Here is a 22,441-nt window from a genome sequence, read left to right on the forward strand (position 1 = left end):
AAACAAAAGTATAACCATATCTTAAAGATGCAGAGGCTAGTGGGTGAGCTTAATGTTAATATGTATATGAAATTGTTCTTATAATTCTCTAGCTTTTATTATGTGTTACTGTTGCTATCTCCCTTAAAAAAGGAAGGAAATAATAAAATCAGTTCATATTTACAGAGGGTTTTAAGGTTTTACAGAGCCCTTTTTTCTAACCACCTAATAAGGTATATAGGGCAATAATTGATTACTCCATTTTACAGATGAGGAAACTGAGGCCTAGAGAAATCAGGTGACTCATCTGTGGTCACACAGTACTAACTGTGAAGAGTCTAGATTTGAATCTCAATGCCATGGCTCTAAGTCTTCTTGTCTTTCCACAACACTAGATTGCCTCTCACCAAAAGAGAAGGGGAGGGTGAGGGTGGAGGGGATTGGAAGGGAGACCAGTATCTCAAAAAAGAAAAATATTCTTTAAATTTTAAAAATTATGTCTTTAATTTTATAAAGACTATGTTTCTTTAAATGGTTTTATGGTGTCTTTTCACATAACATAAATGTTTCTGAAATATAAAACAATGTAAAATACAATAGTGTAACAAATGTAATTATAATAGTGATTCTCCAATATTCCTTTCATTAACAAGGTGCAGAAAGCCATGAAAAGCGTTCTAATTACTCTTATATAAAAACAGTTTTTCAACTAGTCAAGAATTCACTTCAGTAGAAAACTATGGCTCTCTCTAAAATGGTAATAGTTGTGCTCCACTTTGAAGAACACATTTTAGCTTCTTTTCAGTCTAATTATTTTAATCTGAACACAAATAAAGCCTTTTTTTCCCCCAATCAAAGCTAGTTTATGTATTCCTTCATTCTCTTAAGTTAATTTCATTTTTATATACACATTTGTTTGAATTCCTTTGAAACGTAATTCTGGCTTTATCAGGAATCAAATACTTAATGTAGAACAGTTATTTCATGTATAGTGAATGATATTTTTAAAGCAGGGCGGGTTCCTCCATCCCAACCCTCCCAATGCTGTGACTCAGTGGTTTTTTTTAAGGGCAGGCAGCCAGCCAGCCAGCAGTGTGCCACTTGAAAGCAACAGCCCCTCTGTCTGAAGAAAGATGAGCATTGATTCACTGACCGGGATACATGCCGAGGACACTGAAAAGCCCGGAAGTGACTTTCTCTTCCCCCTCCTCCCCTGTTAGCCTCCTGCCCAGAATCCCCCTAGCATCATTATATTATATGAAAATACTCTCATCACTTAAACATTCAGCACACACAGTGAGTGGCAAGGAGATGATGAAGTGGCATTTCTGTACACTTCAGAATTAATCCATGAAGAATTCAACTGATTAATCTGAATTAATTTTTTTTTTGCTTGTTTTGTGATTGAGTTCTTTATGAGATATTATGAATGAGGCATTTTTGTTCCTTGGTTGTGCCAAGTATTCATTTGTTTTATGAGATGATTAAATGAGATTCTTTGAAAATAGGGGAAATGGAAGTTACCTTTTGATGAACTCTGTAAGTCTTATTTTAAAATGCTACTGGACAAAGAGTTAGGTCATAGTTGAGACATACTTATTCTGCCAGGAAAATGAGTTCTGGGTAATTTTTGGTAGAAAATGGACATTAATCTACTGCTCGTGATTAGGTAAATGGACTGTTTCTTTAGTGCTTTCCTTCCTAATGTGGAAATTGGTACAACATGACTCCATGTTGAACTCTAAAGTTGATTATTTAAAACCTTTAAGAAAACGGTATTGCTTCCCTTTTATTTAAGCAGTTTTAATTTGGTTTTGTGAGGTTTACACTGACCTGGCACTATTTTTTGAGACCTCTTCCCCCAGAGATGAAGGATGTCATAAAATATTGTGTGCAGGCTACTAAAGGGAGGTCCATAGACACTGCTGTAATTAAGTGTGTAAGTCATTATAATCCGGTGGCATGAACGTAAGGGCCATCTTACATCTATAAGGAACCCTCTTGAAGTCAAAGAATCTTAAGGTGCCATGTTTTTTTTGTTTTGTTTTTGGTGAGGGTAATTGGGGGTAAGTGACTTGCCCAGGGCCACACAGCTAGTGAGTGTTATGTGTCTGAAGCTGGATTTGAACTCAGGTCCTCCTGACTCCAGGGCCAGTGCTCTATCCACTCTGTCACCTAGCTGCCTCCAAGGTGCCATATTTTTAAAAAGATGATTTGAGCTATATTTTCAAAGCAAAATTCCAAGCTGCTATTTTGTTTTTATTTCTGTAGATAAAAGGATGTTAATGGAATTAAGTAGTTATCACTTGGGGGGAGAAGTTTTAATGTTATACTTGCTTAGTCTTCTTATTTATATATAATACCCACTTTTAATAAGTTCAGAATGCCCAAGAAAAATTCATTTAATGTGTAGTTAAATGAATTGTAGCCACTGAAAATTCCATTTCTAACAATTCTTTCTTATTCTTGACAACAAGAAGAAAAAATTACATAGACATAGTGAAGGATTTGGAGTAAAAATGAACATTGCATGATATTTTTTCCTCCAATTGATATTAAATCATTGAGTCACAAAGAGTTTAATAGGTAAAGGGGACTTTAGTAAATAATAGCTGAAATTATTTATAAAGAGCTTTGAGGTCATTTTACATTCATTATCTCATTTGAGCTTCACAAAAAACAATGCTACTACAAGTGTTATTGAAAATCATCTAAATCCAGCCATTTCATTTTGCCATTGAGGAAAGAGCCCAAGAAGAAGTCAGGTTGTAAAGAATCCATAAGAATCAATACTGAATTTCTTCTTTAGAAAACTTGAGCATAGAACTGTCCAAAATCATGGTGTCGGTTGCTAGCAAAGCCTCAGTGTATATAATAACCTACAGATAAACTTGTTATTAACCACTTAAGTTCCTACCTCTTCAGCCTCTCACAACCAAATAATATTCACTTGTGTATAATGTAGTGGCAGACATTTCAGTTCTATGTGGATTTCTGTCTTTTGTTGAAATAGTCAAAAACAATTTAGCTCTTGATTTTCACACAGTTTTCCTTTTGATACTACAAAAAATTTCATCATTCCCTCAGTCCATTGCTTTCCCCCCTCCCCACATTTTTTTTTTTAAGGCAGTTGGGGTTAAGTGACTTACCCAGGGTCACACAGCTAGTAAGTGTCAAGTGTTTGGTCTGAGGCCTGATTTTTGAACTCAGGTCCTCCTGACTTCAGGGCCAGTGCTCTATCCACTGCGCCACCGAGCTGCCCCCCAGTCCGTTGCTTTTTTGGCTGATTGACCTTGCTTTACAGTTGTCTCTTAAGCTTTTGAATATTGAGGTATCCTGAATTGTACCTACATTTATAGGCAAGAAGGCATCCTTTTTAAGCACTCTGTTTTGGAGTCTTCATCCACACAATCTAAGGAAGTATTTCCCAGGATTTTTAGTTTTCAAGGCAATTTCTATAAAGCAAAAGGAGAAAAATGGTGCATTTCTGCATTGGTTCCTGTGGTATTTACACAATTCTTGTGTTTATAGAAAATGATCATATGCAGCATTTTTGACAGGTTGATTTCTACAAATATAAAAATTTGGTGCAAATTGTAAGAATAGCTTGCTGAATTCTGTTTTAAATTTGTTTTCTGCTCCTGTAACCTTGTATTTATTACTTCTTTGTGTATGTGTGAGAGTGAGGGACACAGAGAGAGAGAGAGGCAGAGAAGTTATGTTCTGTTACTTACTTTTACCCAGGAACTGGCATAATGTTAGTGGCAAGCTCCATTAGATTCAATTACAGTTGAGTCCGAGGTAGCTGAGTGCTTTGGAGGTCCTTCAAGAAAATAGCACTCAGGCTGTGATTATTGATTCTGTCAGATACAACAAGGTGGCATATTGTGTTACTGAATGCATTAGTGTCAGCAAATGCGTTCCATTTTCAAAAATTCAAAAAAGAGCCTTTCTCATTCTTCCTCCAGGATGGGCTTTCAGTACTCAACTAGTAGTTTGTGTTTTAGGCTAGCCAGAAGTTCACATGGGGGTGGGTTGTTTTTCTCTTCTAATAAATAGTTTTTGCTTTTTATTAACCAGCTACATAAAGGGCCTTTCCATTGTTGCTAATAACTAACAATGCCTTGGGGCAAAACTGCATTATTTATCCTAATGTGACTCTTCTAGGTCGCTTTGAAGAAGAATTTATAAAGATGCGAATGGAAAGACTGCAGGCATGGATGACTAGAATGTGTCGTCATCCTGTCATCTCAGAAAGTGAAGTTTTCCAGCAATTCTTGAATTTCCGGGATGAAAAGGTAGGAAATGACTTTATAAACGGTCTTTCAGATATTGAACAGCCAATTTCAACAGCAACCAGAAAATCAGAGTTTTAGTATTTGCTTTTATTGAGAGCAACGTGGGAACTGGTCTCCTGATTATTCTTTAAAACACAGGAAGAAATCCACATGAAGCTGTAGCAGGAGGGAGGAATTAGATGTCATAGAACGGACTTCTCCCTTTGCCATAGAACAGAAAGAAATGCAAGATTAGTGTCTCCCAAGGGGTTTTTAAACATAAGCTAGGTCCTTAACACTTTTGGATATTCTTAGGTTGTAAAGTCAAGGGAATGGATTAGATGACATCATACGGTAACTTCCAACCTTCTTATCTTAATGATAAAATTAAATAGAAGAGAAAATAGATTTATGACATTTTGGTACAACGCTTGACTTCTGTGGTAAACAGAAAATGTGTGTTGGTCTCTGTGCCCCCAGTGGACAACCATCTTTGTTAGTGGCCACCTATCCTTTATTAAGAGCAAGAGATCAGGGGGCAGCTAGGTGGCCCTGGAATCAGGAGAACTTGAGTTCAAATCTGGCCTCAGACACATAGCACTACCTGTGTGGGCCTCGGCAAGTCACTTAGCCCTGTTGCCTAGCCAAAAAAAAAAAAAAGAAAAAGGGGAAGAGATCAATTGCTCGTAATATATTACTATCAGTTTTAGAAATGGTTTTTCCTCTAAGGAAAGTTTTAAAGCATTCTTGGAGTGAAACTTAAGATATTGATATTTCTTTCTTCTTGGGAAGCGTCCAATGTGTTCTAAAAACAAAACAAGTATTGCCTTTTTCATACCCTTTGACCTAGAAATCCCACTAATGGTCATTTATCTCAGGCGGATCAAAGACAGAAAGTGTTCTCTTGTATAGCTAGCTACATGGAGAGATCACATGATACATATAGCATAATATGTCAGTAATAACATGATATTTAATGTGTGTGAGAGATATAGATAGCTATATTATTAATAACCAGGACTGGTCATTGTAATTACTCAAGAGGTTAGCTTTTTTTAAGTGGACTTTGAAGTTTACACTATTATAAATAAAATATACATTTTATATAAATATAATCAGGCAACACTGCTATGGTAGTAAAGAACTGGAAATAAAATGATTGCTCACTGACTGAGGAATAGCTAAACTGGCATATGATACAATGAAGAAATAAAAAAAATCTTTTTAAGCATTTCTTGTATTTCCAAGCACTGTGCTTGTTTAGGGGAAACAAATAGAAAAACAAAACAATCTTTGCTTTCAAGGATTTCACCTTCTATTAGGGAGATGTAATGCATATAGAAGGGTCTAGCTACAGGGCAGATGGCAGTACTTAGGCAATCATCCCTACAGTAGATAGTAAGACCATCCATTTTATCCAGTAGGGGAATATTATTTTGTAATAATAAATGACAAAAATGAGGAATTCAGAGAAACATGAGATTTGTCTTAACTGATGGGTATTGAAAAAAGCATAGCCAAAATAAAAATATACCCATTGCTGTGCATTTTACTTAGAATAGTGCAGATTTTAAAACCACTAAAAGGAAAGCTGTACTCTTGGGTATTTGTGATAACAGTCTTAGTCCCAGAGAACAGAGAACTTATGCAAAAACAGAATATTGTGTGGGTTTTCAGAAATGGACATTATCAGTTGGTTTTTCTCAACTCTTTTTTTTTTCTTTTGCTGGAAGGGAGAGGTCAGTTCCAGGTACAGAGGTTGTGGGCAGTGGGGTTGATCAATATTTAAAAAAAAAGGCATCAGTGAACGTCTTACAAAGAAGAAAAAGTATGATTTATATCAGAAGCAGCAAAATACAGATGAAGTACATAAATCCTATAAAATGAATCCAATTACTTTAGCCTTTTTAGAATACAATTGCAGAAATTTCAATAGCAGCAACCCTCCTTGAGTCTTTGTTTTGGCTCCAGTATCCTAGCTGACTTCTTAAGAAGCATTTCTTGTTAGGTGAACACTTGATTACAAAACATAATTATGAAGCCAAATTAAATATTCTATCTTCTCTCACTGGTTTATGTGTGTGTGCATGCTGTGAGGAAATGAGAAAACAATGGGGTCCTTCACACTTGTTTGTGTATTTACATACTATGAGTGCTGCCTGCAAGATTGCTGTAGGAAATCTTAATGGTCTACTTAAAGCAGTGTGATGATTTTCTCGTGTGGCTTGTAAAAATTGATCTCATAGTTTTATAGTCATGTCATGTAGAATCTATATTTAGAACTGGAAGGGACCTTATGGAGGGGTAGGCAGTGTGGTGTACGCGGTGTGGTATATGTGAATGGAGCACCGGACTTGGGAATGGGACCTGAATTCAGATGTGACCTTTGGGTGTCTCACTTTCTAAGTCACTTCAGCTTTGATTGCCTCATGGTCCAGAGGTTAGAATTTATCAGCTATCACAGAGAATTCTGACCTGTATATTTGTCAGAATTTCCCAACCTGGACAAAATTACAGATGCTTGAAGTATAAGATGATAGAATTAAAGGGGATGTTAGAGGTTGCCCCCTTGCAGGACTCTTTTCTGCAACATCTCTGAAAAGCATGTATCCCATCTCAGCTTGAACTTCCAGGGACGGAGAGCTCAGCCTCTCACATCTCAGCTTTGAACAGCTCTGAGATTCATTAGGGATTTCTTGTCTACTCTTTGAGCCTCTCAAGATGATTTTGGATCCCAATTCTATCTTCCAACATAAGAACTGTCTCAGCTTTGTCACCTTCTAGTTTAATAAGATGTCAGCTACTAAATTGGGTAGCTAGGTGGCACAGTTGGTAGAGTGCCCAGCCGGGAGGGAGTCAAGAAGACTCATCTTCCTGAGTTCAAATCTGGCCTCAGAAACTTACTAGCTGTGTAGCTCTGGGCAAGTCACTTAATCCTGTCTGCCTCAGTTTCCTCATCTGTAAAATGAACTAGAGAAGGAAATGGCAAACCACTCCAGTATCTCTGCCAAGAAAACCCCAAATTGGGTCACAAAGTTAGAAATGACTGAATAAAAACAACTACTAAGAGTGTTAGAACTATAAACAACCTTGTAGCTGAGCACTGGATACCCCCCCACCCCACCTCACCTTAGTATTCATTCATTAATCATTAATTAATTAGTATTTAGGTAAAGCAACTCAACCATCTAGAAATATACATTGCAACCATCACCTGGCCCATATTTCCCCATCTTTTCTACAAAAGTGATTTTTGAAAAAGAGATTTTGTCATTTGTCTTGTTGAAATCCCGATATACCATGTCTACATACCAGTACATTAACTCAATTTAAAAAAAAAAAAAAGAATTGCGTTCTGTTGAGTTTATGAAATACCTATTAACATGTAAGAAACAGTTCTAAGCCCTTAGTAATGATAAGTAGATGTTGATATAATCCTCTAAGATTTGCAGAATGCTTTGCAAATATTATCTCATTTTATCCTCATTATCCTCATCAATAGCAGCGGAATATCGGTGCTATTATTTCCATTTTACAGATGAGGAAACCTGAGGCAGACAGCGGTTAAGTGACTTGTCCATGATCAGACAGCTAATAAGTGTCTGAAGGTGTATTTAAACTCAGGTCTTGCCTGACTCCAGGCCCAGGGCTCTATCCACTATGCCATCTAGCTGCCTCATACAAAAATGAGTAAGGTTCCATTGTTGCCAAGATGCGTAGGATGATCTGTAATCTAACTATCTGGGATAAAATACGTACCCAGAGAAAATAAGTAAAGTGAAAGTGCATTAAAGAGAAACAAAGAAAATATTTTAAGAGTTTGATGAAAGGAAAGATCACTTTAGGTTGGGGAGATGAGGGAAAGGTTCATGGAGGAGATCATATAAGTGTCATAAGCAGGATTTAAATCCGAGTCTTCCCAATTCCCAAGTCAAGCACCCTACACTGTGCCATGCTGCTTAGAAGGTACCTGTTTTTGTAATATACTCTATATTATTTTAGATCAGATTATAATTTAAATTAGAAGGAATGTTACCGCTGTGCAAATAGAGAGGCTGTTACTTTTCAGTTAAGAGGCTAAAGGTCCAGAGTGGACAAATCTCCATCCCTCTTCTGCTGTTACTGCTGGTGGCTGAATGGATGCCCTGGGACAAAAGGGAAAAATTCTTTGTACTCACTCCTTTACATTATAATGTTCTTATTTCTAGGAATGGAAAACTGGGAAGAGGAAGGCTGAAAAAGACGAGCTGGTGGGTGTTATGATATTTTCAACCATGGAGCCAGAAGCCCCAGACCTGGACTTGATAGAAATGTAAGCCATGTTATCTTGGTTTCCATCTCTTGGTCTGCTTTTTTTTTTTTTTTTTTTAAACCTCCCACGGGATGGCAATCTAGACCAAGTTGATAATGACCTGAATTCAAACTGGATGAATAGCCTCTGTGAAATGGGTTAGGAATGGAGTTATGTTTAATCAGAGTTAGAAGGGACATCATCATAGCTGACATTTATATAGCTCTTTAAGAAATGCACATCACTTGTACATGTATTATCTCATTTGATCCATTTAATCCAGTTTCTTTCTTTTTTTTTTTTTTAAACACATAAGGAAACTGGGACCCATATGTCCCATGCCATCCTCCCATTTTCATTCTAAATCCAGTAATGATGATGGTGCTGAGGAATGTCAAGGCCCAGTCTTCAGACTCCAAATGCAGTGTTCTCTCTCCTTATCTTTTGTTTCTGTAGACCAGAGGTCAGCAAACTGCTCAACCAGCCAGTGAGTTAAGAATGTAAATGAAAGTTTTATTTTGTAAATTTGTAAACCTGTAAATTTTTATTGTCTTTAAAAATGTAAAATCTCTTCTTAGCTCACAAGTACAAAAACACTCCAGCTTCAGGTCTAGAATTTACAATGATGGAGCATTTAAGTGATGGAGAAAAATGTTAATAATACAAATTAAATTTAAAAGTGTGGTTTTTTTTGTTTGTTTTTTTTTTTGAGTAGCCAAGTGTTAAACATTTACCAACACACCACTGCCTCCAGGTTCCTTTACAGCTCTGCACTTACAGAGGCCACATAGGGGTCTCAGTTTCCTTATGTATAAAAAGGGGAGATTGGACTAAATGAATCAAATGAAATAGTATATGTAAACAGGGGCAGCTAGGTGGTGAAGTAGATAAAGCACCTGGCCTGGAGTCAGGAAGACCTGAGTTCAAATGCAGCTTCAGACACTTACTAGCTATGTGACCCTGGGCAAGTCACTTAACCCCAATTGACTCAGAAACAAACAAAATAATGTAAACAGTTTGAAAACCTTAAGACTCTATATACAAACTAGTTATCAGGCGAGGTAGTGGTGGTAATATTGTGATGTCTCGTCCAGCTCTAAAATCTTATGATCCCCTATGAACTAAACATGGTAAATCTAACTAGAAAAAGAAAAGCCAACTTTGCTCCCACCCTGATTTGTCACCATAACTCACAGGCCCATCTTGGTTTCATTTTCTCCTTTAAAGTTTGATGCTTTGATGATTGGCACAGTGTTTAACAGCTGTTTCATAAAAGGATTATTAAAATGATAAAGCAGTGTGGAACCAACAGACAGCCACTTTATCTTCACCAGGACAAAAAACCTGTTGGCATATTTGCCTTGAAAGAAGCAACCCTGAAGCTCTTTTTCCCCGCCTACGTGCTTTGTAAGAGCTTGTTAAAAATACCTTATCTCCTATAGGAAATAATGTTAGCTAGCAATTTATATAGTGAATTCAGGTTTGCATAGTGCTTTACAAATATTATCACATTTGATCCCCACAACCGACTCTGGGAGGTAGGTGTAGTTATTATCCCTATTTTACAGATGAGGAAACTGAGGCAAACCAAGGTTAAGTGACTTGCTCAGGGTCACAGAGCCAGTAAGTGCCCATGCCTGGATTTGAACTCGGGTTTTCCTGACTCCAGTGTCCAGCACTATCTGTCTACTTTGTAGACACTGTGATTAGGACTTAAGAAATAGTTCTTTTGTTTGTGAAAGAAGCAAAGAAATCTTAGAGTCTTGGGTGTCAAACTCTCGGGGGACAGTGAGTGGTCTATTCAGAATTGCTTTCTTCTGACAGCCACCAGAGATGCTTCATTTACAGTTGTGACAGATGGGGGCATGTTGAGATTTCATAGAATTTCATCTTAAAGAATCAATAAACCATTTACCTTTGGCTAACCTTGGTTATCAGATTTCTAGATAATGATGGAAAGAAGAAGATTTAAATAAAAAGTGGGAATATTATGATTTGGCTAAGGGAGCTACATGTGCAGGCCTCTTTGGAAATTTAACCTAAATGTTTTCTTTATGCCATTAAAGCAGAAATTCTGTGTGCCTTTTGTGAAGTGAGGGCTTGTATTCAGTATTAAAGTAGTGATAATGTACTTTATGCCATGTAAGCTTGAGTGGTAAACACTGCTTGGTTTTTTAATGTGCCTTAAATTTACATGGGACTTTTTTGGAAGTGGCCCAGAATTAATGTATCTTGTTAATCTTTCTGGCTTCTTCAGAAGCAGCATGGGGAGAGGTAGCCACTACTCTCATTTTCAGATAGGGAATGCAAAACGCAAAAATGGCTAAGGTACGGTCACATGGGTGAATGGATCAAATCCCAGATTGACGTCATCCTCTAAAAACCATTGTATATGCATTGCTAAACTCACAAATATTTGAGCATTAATTTCTTGCTACATCATGCTGAAGAGTGGAGTGCGTATAATCTTGTCTGAACTCCTATCCGGTCCAATTTGGAGATGACTATATCTGGGCTTGGTACATCAGGAGGCACAGATGATGGACAGCCAAATTCTCATCATTTGGGTTGGGTCATCGGCTTTGTGGATTGGTCCCCTCCTCCCAATGTCTACTCATTCCCTACTCTGCTGCATTTCCACAGAGGACAGAAAATAACTCAATTTTTTTCCACTTCTGAGGATGATTCTAGATTATGGTATCGCTTACCCCACTTCATTGAAAGTGTTTAGGTTCTTCTCTTGACCACTTTAAGAAACAAGTATTCTGATTCTGCGATATTTCTGTCATATAATTCGGCAAACAGTTTATAAGTTCACCAGCAACTACATCTGCAAACAGTAGATAGTTTATTTAGTAGGGATTTACATATTAGTAAGTTACTACTAGAATGAGCAGTTAAAGAATTTTGATAAATGCATTGAATAAATGACTGGTATATATGTTTTGTTGGTCTGTCTCAGCTACTATACCGAATAATTGAGAGGGGACTCTGGGCTTTGGGGGGAAAAATGGATCATGGGTGAAAAATATTCATTCTCTATAGGGAGAGGCTGATAGAACCCAAACAGAATGTTAGTGGCTGTTTTCCACTAGTATATCCAGCTATTTGGCACAGTTGGCAGGTGTCAGTCATTGTTTGGGGGGTTCTTTTTTTGTTTTTGTTTTTTTGGCTAGGCAGTGGGGTTAAGTGACTTGCCCAGGGTCACACAGCTAGCGAATGTCAAGTGTCTGAGGCCGGATCTGTCAGTCATTGTTTAAACACAGTCCTCATCCACCAAGGAGCATCCTCATCTAATCAGTCGGTGGGTGGTTGTCTTTGCTTTGCAGAGAACAGAAATGCGAAGCTGTTGGTAAGTTTACCAAGGCCATGGATGATGGTGTCAAGGAGCTGCTGACCGTGGGACAGGAACACTGGAAGCGGTGTACAGGACGTAAGTCTCACTTCAGGCGTTTGTTGACCCTTGTTTGTTGTTGTTATTGTTTGTTTGAATTTTTGCCACATTAATGAACTCAGTGGCCCCAGAAGAAAATTAGGTAAGTCAACTCGAGTAGGTAAAGTTTGAAATGATAGTGCATTGAATAACCTGGAGTCACAAAGACCTGAATTCAAAGCCTGCCTCATGCATTTGCTAGCTGTGTTACTCTGGCTACCTTGGTTTCCTCATCTGCAAAATGGGGATGATAATAGCACCTATGTCCCAGGGTTGTTGTGAGACCAAAATGAGATAATGTTTGTAAATCAAATGAGATGTCTGCAAAAGTGTTTAGCACAGTGCCGGGCATACAGTAGGTGCTACATAAATGCTTATTCCCTTCCCGAAACTGCTTTGCAAACCTTGAAGTTGTTGTTGTTGTTTATTTTTAGACAGCTTAGAGCCTTCCACAGCAGCACATAGTTAAATTGTGGTCGGTAATGCTAAAACCGTTCGTTCTCCATGAGTGTAAAATCGGAATGGTGGTACATAGAGTTGCTGTCTCACAGGCTTGCTTTGAGGTCCAAATGAGATAATGTATATAAAGCGCTTTGTAAAATTTAAAGCAGTTTATAGGCAGCGAAGTGGCACAGTGAATAGAACGGCAGCCTTAGAGCCAAGAGGACCCGAGTTCAAATCCACCTTCAGACACTCGCTGTTTGACTCTGGGCAGGTCGCTTAACCTCAATTTCCTCCTTCCCCCAAAAAAGGCTTTTTATGTGTCAGGTATCTATTCTTGTTACTCGTCTTTAACACATTGGACTGTGTGCTCCTTGAGAGCGGAGACTGGAGTTTTTTGCCTTTCTTTGTATCCCCGGAGCTTAGCACAGTGCCTGGAATAGAGTAAACACAATAAATGCTTGTTCACCTTGACTCTTTACACAATTCCATAGGATTTGCTGAGGATGGCCAGAAGACTTAAAAATTACTTACTCCAACTTTGGATGGCATAGACAGAGACATTTTAGATCTCTGATGCTCTTCTGAGTTTTTTTTGTTTTGCTTTTTGGTGAGGCAGTTGGGTTTAAGTGACTTGCCCAGGGCCACACAGCTAGTAAGTATCAAGTTTCTGAGATCACATTTGAACTCAGGTCCTTCTGACACCAGGGCCGGAGCACTATCCACTGCACCACCTAGCTGCCCCCAAAATCTTCTGTTTGCTTTTTTTGGGGGGGGGGGATGAGGAGTTTGGGGTTAAGTGACTTGCCCAGAGTCACACAGCTAGTAAGTATTATGTGTCTGAGGCCTAATTTGAACTCAGATCCTCCTGACTCCAGTGCTCTATCCTCTGCACCTCCTAACTGCCCCCTCTGATGCCCTTCTGAAGAGTAATTGTTGCATTGCGTACTTTTTTTTTTCTTTTGATTAACACAAAACACTGAAGAAGTTTTGCCTATATACCAAATACCCTGAAAAGCTATTCCACATTCTATGAGGGGAACTCTCTATTATCTGGTACCATAGTTATAGTACAATGATAGCTGATACTCTCAGACATTTTGAAATTCTGAACCACTAAAGAGATATATAATTAAGTTAAGGATAGTAAATGGATTCTTAATATCCTGCATTTCTTTAAAAAACAAATGCTTCTTATCTATCATGACCATACCCTGTCTGCCAAAATTTAATCAGAATACCCCATTCTCCAACTTTTACTTGGGAAACTGAGAGTTTCAGTTAGTTTTTCTGTTTCCATCGATGGGAATTAATCTCCTTTACCACATGGATTTTTTTGTAGTGTGCTTTTTTTTTTTTTAAATCAAGTGATTTTTCAATAGATGAGAGAGTATACACTGTACTTTTTTCACCTCAGTCTCTAAGATGCCATGCATGTGCTTGGCTCCATTCCTGCAATTTCTAGAAATAGCCTGAAAAAGTCAAATTACTTCTAATAATAATAATAATAGCTAGCACTTATATAGCTCCTACTATGGCACTTTGCATATAAAGTAGAAAAATATGAGCACAATTTTAGAAGAAACTGGAGAGGCAAAATGTCCCTTCTTTCTCACAGCCAGAGGAAGTGGTTCAAGGAGGGGAAGAGTAGTGAGAAAATAGGCAGCTGCGGTAATAATGACCATGTAGTATAATTGCTGTCTCAGACCTAAATTTACATGCAAGTCACCCCATCGAAAATGAGCCCTTGTCAGCTCCCGCAAAGCTGGGAACAGCAGCAACCAGATCAGACCATTAGCTTGGCCCCCCTCGGAGCAGAATTGACCTTCCTCTGCCATATCTAGGCTGACCTATTGACATGGGCCTCCTAAGGCTTAAAGGTGAACCTGGAAATGCAGTTTTCCAGTGTAGGAGACTGATGCTACTGATTTCTGGAGCAGTACGGCTAGTATAGGCATCGTTTTATATCCTTCCAATAATACACAAAGGCATGTATTACAAAGAAATACTGGTTGTATTCTTAACCGGAAGATTATATGGATAATTTCTTGTTACTTTGGTACTCAACACAAGACCAAGTTGGGTCATCTTTGTTTTTATTAAAAGAAATGGGTTTTTTCCAAAACTAAGATGAATCAGAGTAGTTAGGTTTTTTCCTGAAACTCAGGTGAATCAGAGTAAGTGGGGTTTTTCCAAAACTAAGATGAATCAGAGAAGTGTTAAAAAAAAAAAAAATTAGACACTAAGGGTGGAATGTTATAGATTAGTTAACAAGTTAGAAATCAATAAGCCCCCACTCCCACTTTTTTCATCTTCCTTTTGTGTTCTTCCCCCATTAGACTGTAAGCTCCTTGAGGGTAGGAACTATCTTTTTCATATTTGTATACTCTAAGCACAGTGCCTGGCACATAGTAGGCACTTATTAAATGTTTTCTGACTGACTGATGGATAAATCTGTTGTAAAAGTAGTGGCACAATTGAGATCTTTTTTTAAAATATTGAAAAGAGGTAACACATTGCATTTATGATGTACTTACTGCTTTTTCAAGGCACTTATAAATAGTCACATTTTATCAGAAAGAAAAATCACTTAGGATTTGCTGACAAGCCAGCTGCCCTTGCCTGAGGGACATCTGTCAGAAGTAATGACAGCTTTGCTTCTGTCCCATGGCAAAGAGAACTGATGATATATTCTGAATACAGAAATTAAGTCTGAAAAGTCATGTCAGCAACTGTTCAATCTAAAAAAAAAATCCGTGCTTTTGGCCATAATAAATAACTCTTGTAGACAAAAAGAAAATATTTTTATTAAAAAAAAAATACAAGAAATGCTATATGGCAGTACACCCACAGTTTCCTGAACTATAAAAGCATATCCTTTGTGAGACAGGTAGTACAAGTAACCCCAATTTACAGATGAGGAAGCTGAGGCTCAGAGAGATTAGTTGACTTGGCTAGGGTTGCATAGCTGATGGAAAGTAGTAGGGTTCAGTTCTCAGCCAGCCCTAGCATTCCCTCACCCCCAAAATGAATCCAAAAACAAAAGGTCTGTGAGTCACCCATCACAGTCTGCTGGCAGCAGGATCTGTGGATATAGGGGGATTCTGAGAATTTTCTTAGTGGTGAAATAGTCAAGACACACATGCACATACACACACACACACACACAGACAGACACACACACACACACACACACACACACAAATGAAGTGGAAAGAGAGAGACTGGAGGCAGAATAGCACCCTCTTACCTACCACTTCTCCAAGTTATCTTGTACACTCACGCTTTGCTCCTTCTCTCCTCTACCCCCTCCACCCCCACTTGCCTGGGCAGAATTCTTTGTTCTTGTAAAGGAAATAAAGGGTATCCTAAGGCTATGAAAGCTTAAAACTGCACTAAGACTTTTGGGACACCCTGTACTTGGATTGGCCAACTCTGATTGCTTAGGGAGTGACCTCAAAGGGCCAGTGAAACTATGGAATCCTAATTTGTCCTTCAAACACTCGTCTGTCCCTCTCATCCTCCAAAAAAAAAAAAGTATAGTATGTGAATGATTATATTAGATTTGGTGAATGGTAAAAGAGTGGGGGGGTAGCAGTTTTATTTACCATTTCCTTCTTTTATTCACCATTTAATTTGCCAGAGTTGGTGTATAGAATGTATACGTATATAGGTATGGCACCCTAATAAGCTTGTATCTTAAAGAAATAAAGAAGACCCACACTGAAGCCACGCCGTGCCTGTGAAACACACAGCAAATATCATGCTCAGTTCCAGATGGTAGAACCAAAGTCTGAAAAAGAAAATGCCATGCATCTAATCAAATTTATTTAGTTGCAGCCCAGATCCCCTGATTGCTGCAGTCTACACATCTTAGTCAAATTCTTCTGGAAGGAATTTAATTATGTTAGAGTAGGCCCATAAGATAGAGTTCTGGCTCTAGATTTAGGAAGCCTTGAGTTCATATCCAGCTTCAGACGCTTACTAGCTGGACAAGTCATTTACTGTCTGTCTGCCTCAGTTTTCTAACCTATAAAATGGAGATAATGAGAGCAAATTCCCAGGGTAAAATTATAGTGAAATGCTATGCTAGCTTTTGTTGTTCTTATTCAGTCATGTCTGACTGACTCTTCGTGACCCGATAGACTTTAGCATGCCAATATTGTCCATGGAGATTTCTTGGCAAAGGTACTGGAGTGATTTGCCATTTCCTCCTCCAGGGGATTAAGGCAAACAGATTAAGTGACTTGCCCAGGGTCACACAGCTTGTAAGTGTGTGAGACCAGATTTGAACTCAGGTCTTCCTGACTCCAGGCCCAGCATTCACTCATTTATGTGAGCCTCCTAATGCTGGCTAGCTATTATCAAGTATTAATTTTCAAATGTGAATAATGTTTTTTTTTCTTTCTTAAGGCAAGAGATCAACTGGGGAAGTATACAGATAGATGAAAAAGAATCCATTATTTAGAAATTGTTTTGCATTGTTCTTTGAAATCTATCAAATTTGAAGGGATTTTGAATTTTCAAGTCTATGGAATCATAGGATAGGAGTTTAAGAGCAGGAAAATACCATGGAGATCAGTGAGTCTGACTTACTCAGTTTACAGACAAAAAATCAAGTCCCCAAAAGGTCATAGAATCATGGATTTGGTGCTGGCAGGGACCTCACAGGCCTCCCTCGTTTTCCAGAAACTGAGGCCCTGAAGGTTAAGTGACTTGCCCAGGTTACCCAGCTAATAAGTATCAGAGCCAGGATTTAAAAAAGGTCTTCCTGACTCCAAACCCAGCACCCTATCCACTGTGTGAACTAGCCATTCACACTTCATTAGGTGAGGTGGCCTGTTCAAGGTCACACGACTGGGGAGTGAGAAGTTGTGGTTTAATGATCTTACTCGGGCCCAAATCAGAAAAGATATTTAAGATGCTTTGCAAACCCTCAAAAGCTGTGTAAATTCTTGCAGCTGTTCTTGTCCATTGCCTTTCTACTGAACTACATGACTTAGTGCACCATAATGCATTCCTTATGCCTTCCCAGCAATTGATCTGCCATGCAGTGGCAATGTTAAAATACAAATAGCAACCCATATGTTTTTTTCTTCATAGGTAAATGGAGTAGTGAAAGAGTGAAAGAATTATCAAAAAAAAAAGTGAAAATACAATAAAGATGTGGGTAATGGTATTGACTGACATAAGTAACTTTGATGAATGTAGATCATAGTTGGGATAACTTTTTATCCTCAGATTAAGTAATCATTATTTCTTTTCTTAGCATTGCCCAAGGAATATCAGAAGATAGGAAAAGCCTTGCAGTGTTTAGCAACTGTATTCAGTTCCAGTGGCTACCAAGGTACATCTTTAATTTATTTGCACATAGACTGGGCCATATGTGGTATCATAGAATTCTGAATTGGAAGGACCTCAGACCATCATCTAATCCAATGTTCTCCAAAGTGGAAGCTCTGGTCTAGCCCCAAGGAGTTTATGATCAGCCAGTCATGGGGTAGGAAAATAGATCATGTCCCACCCTCTTCCTGATAGGCAATTAATGGGCTGTAGTACAATCACACCTACTTTTGTCCCTCAAAACTCCTAATGTGTTGTGTGTACACACACATACACATACACATATACACACACACACATATCTGCTGTGCAAGCTTCTAACCTACCACTCTTTGAATTGGGTGTTGACAGGGCACCTGAGTGGATACCCATGCGTGGAGCATCTGCATACCCACCTCCTAAGCTCAGATCATTTGGTAGCTATGATAGGCACACCTCAGATCAAAGTAGGCTCCATGTTCTGGGAAAGTGACCTGGATTAAAAGCTCTTCCCTTCTCCACTCATTTAGTCTATGAACCAGAAACCCCTACTATAGTATCTCCAGCAAGTCTTCACTTGCTTGTCCAAAGCCTAGCACCTTTGTTACAGAACTTTCCACAGGATCTGGAAAGTGAACAAGAATCTCATCCTTGAACATCTTTGTGACTAGGACTTAAACTGGTTAAGATGTCACAGTAAGAATCCTTGAAAATATCAACATTCTATTTCATTGAGTTGTATGAAAAGTAGAGACTTTGAGAATCTACATGATGAAAGATTGGAGGGAGGAGAAACGTTTGAAAGGGAGCATAATTTGTGTTCCTCCTGCTAGCTTACTTTCCTTTAGTTGTTCCTGGGTCCACCTCTTCAGTGTTTTTTGGAATTAAGTCCATGGCACTTGGCATGGAGGAACACAGCTGTAATCTTTGCTACTGAGGGAGACTGAGGCTGGTGGATTGCTTGAGCCCAAGAGTTCTGAGTTATGAGCAAGATAAGGGAGGAGACTCAGTATCAAAAGAACAAAGTCCTTGATACTGAACGTATCTTACTCTTGAGTCCATTTATTCGCTGAACTCTTAGAATAAAAGTCTTATTTTTTTATCCGTATAGTCACTCTAAGCAAAATGCCCCAAGTATTGGATCCATATTGCCTTAAGTCTCCTTCTCTCTCTCGGCATTCTGTCCATCTTGTTCCATAAGTGAAAGTCTCATCTGAATTGTTGAGACAGTGTCATTTGACATAGTTGTTCTTGAAGCTCCTAGTGCCTTGTCTCTGCGAATAAGTTACTGCTTTTGACTGCATAGTTCATTTTGTCTCTTCTCATTTTATGCTATAGAGCAGACTTGTTTTGTTCCTCAACCCATGATTTTATCATGATGGTGAACTCCCAGTGAGGAATGTCCTTTACCTATATGGATTGGCACCTCCTCTGTAATGTGTAGTCTAGAGTTGCCAAGGCCACTGAGAGAGGCTTAGTGACTTGCCAGGTCACATAGCCACGGGTGAACCAAGTCTTACTGAATTTCCAGGTTAGCTCCTTAGCCAGTATACCATGCTGCCTAAAAATTGGTGTTTAAATACATGAATGTCCAGTATAAATAATAAGCTGGAATTTTCTTTCTATTGTCTAGCTCTATCAGATTTCTGAACGTTTAAAAAGTGATTCATAGGAACTGCTAAGCTGGGCTTACGGATTTTAATCTCTATCTATTAGGACCTACCAAAATTCAGTTACATTCAGGCAGTGTTTTTGTGTTTCCGTCCCAGGCTCTAAGGTGAGACAGCCAGCTCTAACAGGAAGAGGAGGGGTTTTGGAGTCCAGTGACTTGGCCTTGTCTCCTGATTTTGCCTTACCACTTGATGTTGGACGTGTGGCTCTCAAGCCCAAGGTCCTACATCTAGAAAACAAAAGTGCTGGCTTAGATATCCTCTTTAGCCCCTTCCTTCAGGGAATGTATGCTGATAATGGCAATGGCGAAAGGAGAGCAAGAGAAGGGGCTTTTGGAAGGCGAACCTTTATCTCTGGAAGAGTTAAGGAAAAAATGTGGACAGGAAATTATTTATCTCAGATAATGGGGTGGCATCGTCTTTAACTGTCAGCACATTCCTGCCGTGGCCTGACACAGATAGGAGCAAACAAAGATGATCCTCGAGCAGAAATCTAATCATATCTCCCCTCCCTATCTCCAAGTGACTGGCATGCTTGCGGTTCTCCAGACTTAGCACTTCTTTGCCTTTGACACAGGCTGAATGTGTGATGCCTGCTCCACTCACCTCCTCACCTGTTCCTCTTAAATTAAATCTCCATTTCTTTTAAGGCTCAACTGAGGTGCCACCTACCTTGGGAAACCTTTTCTGTATGCCCTGGTCATTAGGGTTCTCTTCCTTCCACCTTAAACTTAATTAACAGTGCAAATATTGAATCCCTTCCCTCCTTCCAGTAGAACGTAAGCTCTTTGAGGGTGTGGACTGTTACATTTTTGTCTTTGTTCAATTGAATTTGGCAGGAAATTGTAAGGGATCCCTCCTTACTACAGATCTTCAGTTATCTTCATGTACTTCTATGGGCTGCTAAGGTTTCTGTTCCCGCTGTTAGGGGTGGGGAGAATGAATTTTAATTTATTTAACAAATAGCAAACACAGGCCACAAAGTGATACTGTTAGGAAAGGATAATATAGACAAGGAGTTCTTAACCTTAGGGTCCTAGACCTTTTTAAAATTTTATTTAAATAATTATATTTCACTATCATTGGCTTTCTTTGTTTCTAACATGTTCATGCATTTAAAAACATTATTTTGAGAAAGGAGGCCCATATTTTTCACCAGACTGCCAAAGTAGTCTGTGACTCACACGAAAAGGTTTAGAACCGTTACTATAGACAATCTAAACAGAAGGGAGGAATTAGATGATTAGGGGGGTGTGTGTGTGTGTGTGTGTGTGTGTGTGTGTGTGTTTTGAAGGCAAGAAAAGAATCAAAGAGAGCTTAAGAATGGTATTTTGCTGTTTTATTTCCCAAAGAGAACAATTTATACTGGGAGGAAGAGATGAAAATATGATTGGGAGGAAGAGATGAAAATATGATTAGCAGGGAGTAGAAACTGAAGAATCTGGCAGGACAGCATCTGGCTGCCCTCAGTGAGTTTGTCACCTATCCAGGATAAACTATATTCTAGGATGCTGAAAGAACTGAGAACTAGGATCGCTTAGCCAGCATTGGTAATGTTTGGGAAATGTTGAAGAATATGAAAGGCATCAAAAACCTGGAGAAGGAAGGGTCAATGCAGTCCCAGTTTTTAGAAAAGGGAGAGAAGTGGAGCCTGCAAACTATATAACTGTGAGCCTGACTTTTATCCTGGAAAAATTCTAGAACACCTTTTTTGAAATATAACCTGTAGGCATTAAGAAAAAGAAGTTGGGATTACTAAAAGCAAGCATGACTTTTTCAAGAACAGGTTATGACAGACTGATCTCTTTCCTTTTTTTTTTTTTCTGACAATGTGACATTATAGGCTAGCAATTCAGAGGTAGACGGTCTATACGTAGATTTTAGGAAAGCATTTAACAAAGTCTTTCATGCCATGCTGGTGGAGAGGATGGAGGGGTATGAGCTAGAGGATAGTACAGTTAAGTTTTTGGAACCCTAAAAGTAATCCTTGATGGCAGTGTTCAGCTTGGGCATATAGCTGTAGTGTAGTTGGTCCTGGGCTAGTCAACATTCTTATCAATGACTTAGATATAGAGAGAGGTAGGGGTGTGTGTGTGTGTGTGTGTGTGTGTGTGTGTGTGTGTGTGTGTGTGACACAGAGAGACAGATTGTGACAGAGAGAATGAATGAGAATGAGAATCATACATTTAGAATTGGAAGGGACCTTGGAGATCATTGAGTGTGGTCACACAGCTAGTAACTGTTAAAAAGGCAGGGTGTGTATGGATCCAGGTCTTCCTAAATTCCAAGTCAAGCATTCTAACCAGCATACCACACTGCCTCTTCTAATATATCCAATTTGCTTAACCTCTTCATTCTGTAGGCATCTCAAACTCAATCTGTCCCAAAGAGAACTCATTATCTTCTTTCTGAAACCCATTCCTCTTCCAGATTTCCCTATCTCTTTTGCTAGTACCACCATCTTAGCAACCAGGAACACAAACTAGAGGTTATTCTTTTTTTTTTTTTTAATTTTTATTAATTTATTTTGATTTATCGATAATCACCTCCATATGCCCCAAATCCCTCCCCCCCTTCCTCCCCACCACCCTCCTCAAGACAGCACACAATCTGATATAGGCTATACATTTACATTCCTATTAAACATATTTTCACATTAGTGATGTTGTAAGTAAAAATTAAAACCAATAGGAGGAACCATCAGAAAGAAGAAACAAAACTCAACAGAAGAGAAAAAAAAAAGCAATTCAGCTTCCATAGTTCTTTCTTTGGATGTGGATAGCATTTTCCATCACAAAGCCTTTGGAGATGTCTTAGATCCTTGTATTGCTGGGAAGGGTTAAGTTTATCAGTATTAGTCATAGCACAACGTGGCTGTTATTGTGCAAGTTGTTCTCTTGGTTCTGCTCACTTCACTCAGCATCAGACCATACAGGTCTTTTCTGGTTTTTCTGAAGTCAGCCTATTCATCATTTCTTATAGCACAACAGTATTCCATTACATTCACATACCACAACCTGCTCAGCCA

General features: G+C 38.7%; 1 protein-coding gene across 2 annotated transcripts in view; it reads left to right on the forward strand.

Annotated features, from left to right (window-relative positions):
* LOC114031479 (sorting nexin-9) overlaps positions 1-22,441 on the forward strand; it is a 131,230-nt gene that overhangs the window by 97,326 nt on the left and 11,463 nt on the right. For both annotated transcript variants that reach the window (XM_027846563.1, XM_027846564.1), the window contains exons 10-13: positions 4,147-4,277; positions 8,465-8,568; positions 11,877-11,980; positions 17,691-17,768. In XM_027846563.1, coding sequence (XP_027702364.1) covers positions 4,147-4,277; positions 8,465-8,568; positions 11,877-11,980; positions 17,691-17,768 — 417 coding nt within the window. The remainder of the gene's footprint in view (positions 1-4,146; positions 4,278-8,464; positions 8,569-11,876; positions 11,981-17,690; positions 17,769-22,441) is intronic.

The sequence above is a fragment of the Vombatus ursinus genome, unplaced genomic scaffold, assembly GCF_900497805.2.
Source record: "Vombatus ursinus unplaced genomic scaffold, bare-nosed wombat genome assembly UNPS02015175.1, whole genome shotgun sequence".
Classification (NCBI taxonomy): Eukaryota; Metazoa; Chordata; class Mammalia; order Diprotodontia; family Vombatidae; genus Vombatus; species Vombatus ursinus.